The sequence below is a fragment of the Microcaecilia unicolor genome, chromosome 9 (assembly GCF_901765095.1).
Source record: "Microcaecilia unicolor chromosome 9, aMicUni1.1, whole genome shotgun sequence".
NCBI classification, from domain to species: Eukaryota; Metazoa; Chordata; class Amphibia; order Gymnophiona; family Siphonopidae; genus Microcaecilia; species Microcaecilia unicolor.
Window position 1 is genome coordinate 189,331,341 of NC_044039.1, and position 10,868 is coordinate 189,342,208.

At 43.0% G+C, this 10,868-nt stretch overlaps 1 protein-coding gene across 3 annotated transcripts in view; it reads right to left on the reverse strand.

Moving 5' to 3' along the window:
• MARK3 (microtubule affinity regulating kinase 3) overlaps window positions 1-8,437 on the reverse strand; it is a 171,941-nt gene extending 163,504 nt beyond the window's left edge. For 2 of the 3 annotated variants that reach the window (XM_030214150.1, XM_030214148.1), the window contains exon 1: window positions 7,801-8,437. In XM_030214150.1, coding sequence (XP_030070010.1) covers window positions 7,801-7,851 — 51 coding nt within the window. In that variant the 5' untranslated portion in view covers window positions 7,852-8,437. The remainder of the gene's footprint in view (window positions 1-7,800) is intronic. The other variant, XM_030214149.1, reaches the window with a different exon arrangement.
• Window positions 8,438-10,868: the final 2,431 nt, after the last annotated feature.

Here is a 10,868-nt window from a genome sequence, read left to right on the forward strand (position 1 = left end):
CATGACCTCTTGATCTCTCATACTCTCCATCTGCTTGCCCTAACTGAAACTTGGCTTTACCCTGAAGACTCTGCTTCAGTCGAGGCCCTATGCCACGGAGGTTCTCTTTTCTCCCATACACCTCACCCGGTTGGCCGCGGAGGTGGTGTCGGGCTACCATTTTCACCCTCTTGTAGATTTCAACCTCTTCTTCCACCTCAGTCTCACTGTTTTTCTTCCTTCAAAGTCCACTCCATCCGTCTATTTGCTCCTCTGCCTCTCCGAGTAGCAGTCATTTATTGACACCCTGATAAGTCCCTTTCTTCATTTCTCACTGACTTTGATGCCTGGCTTTCCTTCTTTCTTGAACCTTCATCTCCTTCCCTCATTCTTGGGGATTTTAACATTCATGCTAATGATCCCTGACTCTTATGCTTCTCAATTTCTTGCTTTAACATCCTCTTTCAATCTTCAACTGTACTCCACTGCCCCCACTCACCAGAATGGCCACTGTCTTGATCTTATCCTCTCCTCAAACTGCTCACTCTCCAGTTTCTGTGCCTCAACTCTTCCCCTCTCTATCATCTGATAACTTTCACACTTAAACACCCTCCTCCCCAGTCCCGTCCAATCTTAACCAATACATTTAGCAATCTTTAGGCTATTGACCCTTCTACTCTGTCCTCCAGTGTTTCAAATCTCTTCTGTACCACTATGTTATTCAAGACGGTCAATGAGGCTGTCTCTTCCTATAATACTATTCTCTCCTCTGTCTGGATACTCTCGCTCCTCGCATTCCCCGTTTTGTAAAACATACCAAACCCCAGCATTGGCTGACCTCTAGAATCTGCTACGTTCCTGTGCCCGCTCTGCCGAACGCCTTTGGCTGAAATCCCGTGCCCATGCTGACTTCAAACATTTCAAATTCTTGCTGACCTCCTGCCAGTCTGTTCTTTTACTTGCCAAACAGGACTATTACATCCAGTTGACAAATTCTCTTGGCTCAAACCCTCGACGTCTCTTTGCCACACTGAACTCTCTCCTCAAAGTGCCTTCACCTCCAACCCCCCCTTCACTTTCCCCCCAGACTCTGGCTGAGTACTTTCATGATAAGGCTCACAAGATTAAACTTGAATTCTCAAACAGGTCAACTCCACCTCTTCTTCCCTTAGTCCATTCTCTTAACCCTCCAACCCCTGCCTCCTTTTCTGACATCACTGAAGAGGAAACTACACATCTTCTTTCCTCCTCGAAACTAACTACATGTTCCTATGATCCTATTCCCACCCATCTACTTAACACTATATCTCCTACTGTCATCCCTTTACCTGTCATATTCCCAATCTTTCACTGTCCAGTGACTGTTCCTGATGCCTTCAAACATGCCGTAGTCACACCACTCCTTAAAAAAAACTTCATTGGACCCTACCTGTCCTTCCAACTATCGCCCCATCTCTCTCCTCCCTTTCCTATCCAAGGTACTTGAACGTGCTGTTCACCACCGTTGCCTTGACTTTCTTTCATCTCAAGCTATTCTTGATCCACTTCAATCTGGCTTTCGCCCCCTTCAGTCAACTGAAACAGCGCTTGCTAAAGTCTTCAATGATCTGTTCCTGGCCAGATCCAAAAGGTCTCTATTCTATCCTCATCCTTCTCGATCTGCTGCTTTTGACACTGTTGATCACAGCCTACTCCTTGATACGCTATCCTCACTTGGATTTCAGGGCTCTGTTCTTTCCTGGTTTTCTTCTTATCTCTCCCAGCGTACCTTTAGTGTATACTCTAGTGGATCCTCCTCTACTTCTATCCCACTATCAGTTGGTGTACCGCAGGGATCTGTCCTGGGACCTATTCTTTTCTCCATCTATACTTCTTCCCTCGGTATTCTGATCTCATCCCATGGTTTTCAGTATCATCTTTATGCTGACGACTCCCAGATCTATCTCTCCACACCAGAAATCTCAGCCGAAATCCAGGCCAAAGTATCAGCCTGCCTGTCTGACATTGCTGCCTAGATGTCTCAGCACCATCTGAAACTAAACATAACCACGACTGAGATTCTTATCTTTCCCCCTAAACCAACCTCTCCTCCTCCCCCATTCTCTATTTCTGTGGATAACACTCCCATCCTTCCTGTCTCATCAGCTCGTAACCTTGGGGTCATCTTCGACTCCTCCCTCTCCTTCTCTGCACATATTCAGCAGACTGCTAAAACCTGTCATTTCTTTCTCTATATTATCACTAAAATTCGCCTTTTCCTTTCTGAGCACACTACCAGAACCCTCATCCACACTCTTATCACCTCTCGCTTAGACTATTGCAACTTGCGTCTCTCAGGTCTCCCACTTAGCCATCTCTCTCCTCTTCAATCTGTTCAAAATTCTGCTGCACAACTAATATTCCGCCAGTGTCGTTATGCTCATATTAGCCCTCTCCTCAAGTCACTTCACTGGCTTCCTATCCATTTCCGCATACAGTTCAAACTTCTCTTATTGACCTATAAGTGCATTCACTCTGCAGCTCCTCAGTACCTCTCCACTCTCATCTCTCCCTACATTCCTCCCCGGCAACTCCGTTCGCTGGGTAAATCTCTCTTATCTGCACCCTTCTCTTCCACTGCTAACTCCAGACTCTGTGTTCCTTTTATCTTGCTGCACCATATGCTTAGAATAGACTTCCTGAGCCGGTATGTCAAGCTCCATCTCTGGCCGTCTTCAAACCTAAGCTAAAAGCCCACCTTTTTGATGCTGCTTTTAACTCCTAACCCTTATTCACTTGTTCAGAACCCTTATTTTATCATCCTCACTTTATTCCCTTATCTCTTGTTTGTCTGTCCTAATTAGATTGTAAGCTCTGTTGAGCAGGGACTCTCTCTTCATGTTCAAGTGTACAGCGCTGCATATGTCTAGTAGCGCTTTAGAAATGATAAGTAGTAATACTAGCTGCACATGCTACTCCTACGGTAAAAAATATTTTTACATTTTTTACTGCAGGTGGTGTGTTGGGGGGAGGGGGGCAGAAAGTAGGCATGCCTGCACTAATCAGGTAGCGCAGGCACATTACTGCACACTACCTGATTAGAATTTACTGTCTCCTAAATGGGTGGCGGTTAAGGGCCACACACTAATGGGGAAATTAACACACAGCCATTACAAAAACCTGACCGCAGACATTGAGCCAGGTTAGAAAGTGGCTGGAGTATGTGGCAAACCCACACGCTAATTGCAGAGCTGGCCACTTTCTTTTTCTTTTTAAAGTAACAGAAATGTTTATTGAAATTGAAAGCAATACATCAGTACAATGAAGAAAAACTAACACAATAGAAGTAAATGACTAGCCACAAACTGAAATAACATAGGGAACTTCTCTCTTTATAAGTCTTAAAGCACTGGCCACTTTCTAGCTAGCCTTAGTTTTATAGCCACTATAAAACTGCAGGTTTTGGATAACAGCCTCAAAAACAAATCAGAAGAACTGCACTCAACTGCAATAGAAGAGGAAGTAGCCTAGTGGTTAAAGCAATGGGTTAAGAACCTGGGAAGTCAGTGTTCAGATCCCACTCTGCTACTAAAACACTTTGGGGTCCTTTTACAAAGGCACGCTACTATTTTTAGCATGTGCTAAAAATAAGCACACACTAAACGTTAAAGAGACGCCCATATATTTGTTTCTAGCATTTAGCTGTACTAAAAATGTTAGGGTCTTTGTAAAGAACCACTTTGTGACCTCAACCAAGTCACTATCTCCCACTGCCTTAGGAACCCATTCACATCGTAGGGTGCTGTGTATGTTCAGTAGTGTTATAGAGTGATAAGTATTCTTACACAAGAAAAACACTCACTCAGTGTAATCTTTTGAAATCAGCAGTCGTAAAAGAAATCAGGCAGCTCAATATTAGGGAGAACTTACTATTCCTTCCCTTTAGTTTAACCTCCAAGATTTTAGTCCAGCTCCTTGCTTTAACCTTTTTCTAACACTTCTGGCAAGTATGGAGAACAAAAACAAACTTCCAAGAGCTTTCCTGCTGTTGCCACAATACAAGAATATTTGAGGAAATGTTGGAATAATTAAAAAGCACCCTTATAAAATTGAAATACAACACTGTTCCTTCTGGAATATTTCTGACACTACTCATAAGAACGTAACCAAAAGTACATACATCACCAATATCCCCGCTTCAGAATGTATAGAAACAGAGAAACATGATGGCAGATAAAGGCCAAATGGCCCATCCAGTCTGCCCATCCTCTGTAACCCCTAACTCTTCATTTTCCTAAGCGATCCCACATGCTTATCCCATGCCTTTTTAAATTCTGACAGTCCTCGACTCCACAAACTCCACCGGGAAGCCATTCCACGCTTCCACCACCCTTTCTGTATAATAATACTTTCTTAGATTATTCCTAAACCTATTCCCTCTTAACTTCATCATATTCCCCCTAATTCCAGAGCTTTCCTTCAGTTAAAAAAAAAGGCTCACTTCCTGCACATTAATGCCCTTGAGTTATTTAAATGTCTCTATCATATAATCATTTCTTGGTTGTCTGTAACACACACAATTAGCCTCAAGCCTAGTGGCAAGTTTTAAACAGTTTAAACCAGATTTGCTAAGGAATATTCGATATGGACCATAGGAGTACTCTGGCCTCTTTCTGGCCCAGGAGTTTCTTCCTGCACCCTGGACTTCCAGCTCCATTTGTGTTGGTCTCCGCTGGGCTGTGATTCCCTGTGCCTGGGGTGTATGTGCTTTCCCACCACCAACCCAAATCTAGTGACTGAAGTGATAGTACTCAGCCATGTGCCATTCAGCAAGGCTCCTTCCAAAAGGCCCACAATGTAATGTCTCAAAATGTCCTATATACCATGACATAAATCCAAGAGAATGCTGGAGATAACCTCATGCTCTCAGATTTACTGCTAATATTTTTCTCAGAACACATGATTTGTAATTTCTATGGGGAAAATATCAAGCCAGTGGCACGGGGCAATTTTCGGTATCTTTCTGACACCAGTGAGTAGTTACAGGGATTCCATCACCCACCAAGGGATTGAGAAAGCTGCCTTTGCAGGCTTCAGCCATGACCAAGCTAGAGAACAGAAGATATGACCAGAAAACTGAACCCATGATATCCACATGGCAGTATGCAGCACTATTTCTAAGCCACCTTTTCTAGAAATACTTCGATTGGCACTGCTTCCTTTTTTCCCCCGTGTGTGTGTGTGTGTGTGTATGTATATATATATATATATATATATATATATATATATATATATATATATATATAGGCCTTGTAGCCTAGCGTTCATAGATTTATGGTGAATAAACTTATCTTGCAGAATGCATAGGGAACTTAAAACAATGAGAAATGTTCTCTTACCCTATAGTCCTTTTAACATAATATAGCATCCAAGCAAAATGTGCCACTAGACACAATATATAAAAATAACCAACTTGACTAGAACTTCTGCCTTAATATATTGCTGCCATCTCACAGATCTCTCTCCAAACTATAAGGTAATTCTGTATCTCTCATTCAGAGAAGCTTCTAATTTTAAGAAAATGATCTCTTTACTAGGATCACAACACAATAAAACAAAGTGAAATAATAAATTCTGCGATAATCAACATGAATTTGATTTAGCTTGCACCATTTTCAGTAGTAGCTCAATCTGACTTACATTTAAATACAGTAGGCTATTTCCCCGTCAGAGAGCTTACAATCTAACCCCCCATTTACAAAACTGCGCAATAATGCTGACATGGCCTATTCAAAGTGAATGGGCTGTGTCGGCATTACTGCACTGGCAGCCACTAGCGCGGCTTTGTAAATGGGGATGGGGGTAAGGTTCCTCTTACTAAGCCACGCTAAAAAGTGGCCAGCGTGCTGCAGTAAAAAATGGCCATGCTCGACTTTTTTTTTTTTTTTTAAATGGCCAAGTGTTGATTTCCTTAATAACACGTGGCTATCACTGCCGGGAGCTCTTACCACTACCTATTTAGGAGGCAGTATGGGCTCCCCATTAATGTGCCTGTGCTACCTGATCAGCATAGGCACACCTCCCACACCAAAAAAAAAATATATATATTTTTTTACGCAGGAGTACTGCGTGCTGATGGCCAAACTACCGTGGGATATCTTAGGGTTTAACAGAGTAGTGTCCTTTTATCACACAATGAGCCCCATGTTAGGCCTACCATACCTTAGTAAAAGGGCCCCTAAGTTTGTGGTTAAATGGCTTGCACAAGGAGCATCAGTAAGATTTGAACCCCTAGTAAAGAAGCACAACAGAGCAGGTAACTCTATAATACACAAGTGCATTTTTAGGTTGCGGGGATTTCTAGAGATGTGCCAAAAAACAGCAAACACAATCTCCCCCCACTCGAGGTTTACTGGATTGCGACTGAAATCTACTTGAACTATACTGCTTCGATAGCTTTTGGACTTGCACGTGGCATACAAGAAAAATAAATAAATGGAATCACAGTTTGCCTTAAGAACCCCCAATTCCAGTATCAGATGTGACCCTGGTCACCAGGGTTTTAGTCAGTGGCTTATGGGCATTGGTAGGATATTGAAGATCTTACCAAATTAACACAAGAAGCAGGCCCAACCAGTATTAATATATTTACCGAGTTGTTAGATTTGTAGCTTTGCCTATCCCTAATGACAGTAGATTATGGACAAGTTTTACTTTTCTAGATATTTTCCTTTATTATATTTAATGTAGTCAAGATAAGAACCATGCTGAGTGAGACCAAAGATCTACAGAGCCTAGTATTCCGTTCAGTGGTCAACATGTGTTACATGCAGCAAGAAGGATCCCAGAGTAGATCCATTTCTTGTTGCTCACTGTATGTATAAGCAGTGGTTTTCCCAAGGCCACCTGGCTCAATGTCTTATGGATTTTTTCTTCAAAAAGGTGTCCAACTACGCTAGGTGCTTTGACCATATGTTCTGGCAACGAATGCCACAGTTCAGCTGTTGAGTGAAAAATTACTTCTATGATGTGTTTTAGACCTACCGCTTATTAGTGAGGAAGAGGTTACTCCAAGAAGCTATTTTAAAAGGTTAAACTATTCCCTGTTTACATATTTCCCACCATAACCCCTCTCAGCTATCTCTTTTAATCTGAAATGCCCTAATTAGAAGTGCCATTCTAGTTCCTTTTCATTTTCAAAGACCTCTATATTTTTTTTCTAATTCCACTTTCTTGAGATAGAGTGACCAGAACTGTAAACAATATTCAAACTACAGTTACACCATGGATCAATGGATGCAAATACATTGTGTTTTATTTATTGTATTTGTTGTACACAATTTTTAACTGTTTCTCTGATCAACAGTAGTCTAGAAATACATATTAAAGTATACAATTAGGGAACCCACAAGCCAGGCTTTATTTTCACTATGTACCTTTCAACAAACATTTAGTCCCAGTACTTAGAAACCCTGCTTTAAAAAAAAGTAATACATTCCTTCACGCCACTGATTTTAAACTAACCATCTTTAATTCCATCCCTACAAGATTCTAGATAGTCTCAATCTTAACAGAAACATTAGCCTGTCATTTAGTGACAAACGGAGAGGAATGCATCTGCTAAATGTAAAGCATTCCTGCACAGACAGGAAATCGGCTGAACGTACTCAAATTTGAAACTTTCCAGTAGTTTTGAAGACTTCACCCCTAACATTACGGATACTAAACATTCTACAGAAACACCAAATGCTGATCATCTTTTTGCCACACCACAGATCATTACAAATTATAGCATCTGCCAAGACAAACAAGGCTTATTTAACATTTGTTCACATTACTTACATTTTCTGTATCTCGTTCAATCACCGTGGGCAATGGAGTTCTAGCAGACATATTAACTCAACTTATTTTGAGCACCGTTTACAATACAAGAAAGTAAAACAAAATCAGATACTACTTGATTAGTGGTTATAAAGTGTGACCAAAGAGTTTTCTTAATGTACACAATCTTCCAGTCCTTTAACCGAGCAAATACAACCTTGGTTTGAAATCTTCAGCTCCCATTATATACAAATAGCTTATGTGCTTCCTAGGGAATCGCACAGGATTCTTAAATAACGGGTTTCATTGTATATAAATTAAAGTGCAAACAAAGGGGCCGGGAAAATGTAGTGCTGCAGCGAACGTCTCCAGCTCCGAAACAATTCACTCAATCACACCCAGGCCCCTCCACTTCTAAGTACTTCAGTCTGCTACTGTACCACCGGGGACTCGTCTCACGCGCCAAGTTGCCTTCCGCAGAAAACCCCGGAGCCAGAGAGGTCTCCCGACGTTGCAAGCCTTCGTCGCCAGGCCAGTTACGGTTCACCATGGGTGTTAACCTATTTACTCCTAACCACTCCGGACTCTCCCCTAGTCCCTCCTGTACCATCCAAGATGGCCGACCCGCTTCCTCTTTGATGGGTCCTTGGTCCTAAGAGCCGAGCCCAATCTTTGCCGGAAGTGACGTTTCCTCCGGGGTTCGCACGCGGTTTCCCTGTCTCCCTCTTCAATTGGCTGCTGATGAAAGGCAAACGCTTTTTTTTGTTGTTGCTAGGGGCGACTGTCTTCGGCAGCGGGCGGCTGAACTTGTGTCGGGTACTGGCGAGCGTGCGAACGAGGCCAGTGGAGCTAGGAAATGGACTGTGAGATAATGTATGCAATTCATTCTGACTTGGGTTTTTTTTCCCCCCAGTGGAAAAAGAGAATGTGTCAAACAGAATTTTATATGCAGCTGACGCCTTTCCTCAAGAACGGAAAAAGAATGACGGGGATGAAGCATGATTTTTGTTGTTGTCGTTGCTTTGTAATTAAAAACTTCCTAAATCATAGCTTTTCAAGGGCCACGGGCTAAAGTAGAGGGTTGAAGTTTTCAAACTTAAGAGGGACAAACCATACCTTGAACTAGTTTATGCGTCACTGCCTATAACCTATTTTAAAAACGTTTTTTTAAACATTAATGTTTGAATACCCATCGCTAGAAGTTCTTGGGTTGTATTGGGTATCTGTTGGTATGTGCATATTTGGCACGTGGGGGGTCTCGAGCGCCCAGGGGCCTGGTGCTGGGCTTGGGCTTGGTCTTGGATCCCCTCCCCAGTTAACCTTCAGGCCTCTGGGCCTTCAGCTTTCCCAAGACTTGGAGGAGTGGCCTAGTGCTTAGGAACAGCGGATTGCCGACCTACAGGTTCTTGCTGCTGGGGAACTGGATTTGATTCCCATTGTAGCTCCTTGTGACCTTGGGCAGCCACTTAAACTTCTACTGCCACAGGTACAAATAATACCTAGATTGTGAGCCCATTTGGGACAGAAAGTACCTGCACAGATATTTGGTATGTATGAACCACTCCGTGCCTATATGCCGAGGCTCGCTTGAGCTGTGTATCAAAAAAGGAAGTGGGGAGGGGTGGGGGGGATCGGGATTAGGAAGCAGACTCCACATCTTTCTTTTGTAGGCTGCCTGGCTGGAAGAGGGGGTAGAGCACAACACCCCTGCTTATCTGGAGTCTGAAAATAACAGGTGGAAATGTGTGCCAAGCACTTCCCCCAAAATTAAGCCCTAATTAAACTTAACAGTCATGATCATTACACAAACATCCTATAAAAAGGCAGGTTATGTGTTGATGATTTGTTGAGTTAGTGAGGCTGTTAAGATCTATTGTTTTGTGTTGACTGCAACTGCTCTTTGCTGACCCCAACTACTGCCCCAGGCAAGCGCCTAGTCATGCATAATGGTTGAGCTAGCCCTGTGGCCCAGCCAGTTTTCTCAATGGAAGGCAATGGGCAGAATAGAAAACTGACCAGTGTCTGGTTTTCTGCTAACCACCACCAAACTGGCAGCTGTTGCTGCCTGCCAGCCCACCAATGTGGTCCCCCTTCATGCACCAATATCCCAGTCCAATCTTCAGCAGCCACTTTAGACTTGAAACGTTGCAGGTGGACTGCCTTGTTCACACCAGTCCTGTCCCTTCTGATGTAGGAAGTCTGGCATTGTTTTCACAGCACAGGCATTGAAGGCAGTCCCCACATGTTTGTTTTTTCAAAATATATGGAAGCTGCTGAATGTTGGGACAAGTTACCATTAGTGGGAAAGGGAGATGCTGAACTTTGGGAGGAGAGTGGTTGGAAGGGTGTGCTGGATGTGACAGGGTAATGGAAGGGAGATGCTGGATTTTGGAGAAGTGGAGAATAGGGACACATGAGGAGATGCTGGACTTTGAGAGGAGGGAACCAGCTGAACATGATGGAGCTGTGCAAGGGAGAATAGGGACACAGATGGGGAGGTGCTGGACCACCTGAGCAGTAGGATAGCAAGACAGCTGGGATGCTGGATATGCGGTGGAGAGACTGAGAGGGAATGTTGGACATGAGGTAGAGGGCTAAGGAGATGGGAGAGGAGAGAGAAAGCAGGTGTTAGACCTGTGGAGGAGGACAGAGGAGAGATGCTGAGCATGGGGAAGGGAGAGGAGAGAGAAGAAGAAGTTAATGAGAGACTGGGGAAGGTGAGATCAATGAGAAGTGGGAGCAAGGGGTGAAAAAAAAAGAGATGGAAAGCTATAGATAGATGCAGTGAAAAGAGGGAGATTGGGGACTGATTGGTGAGGAAAAGGAGTGTAATCTTGTTACAGAAGCAGAAAAATGAATGGAAGAAAACTGAAAGGACATGATCAATATTAGAGATGGATATAGGGGAGGAAGTGAAGATAGGAGAGAGAAATGGCCAACGTACAGACAATCCTACAAATAGAGTTAAAAAACAGAAAGAAGAAACCAGAGCCTGGGACAACAAAATTAGAAATATAAAATGGTCAGGCAGCAAAGGCAGAACAAACACATTTTATTTTCTATTTAGTAATTTGAATATGTCAGTTTTG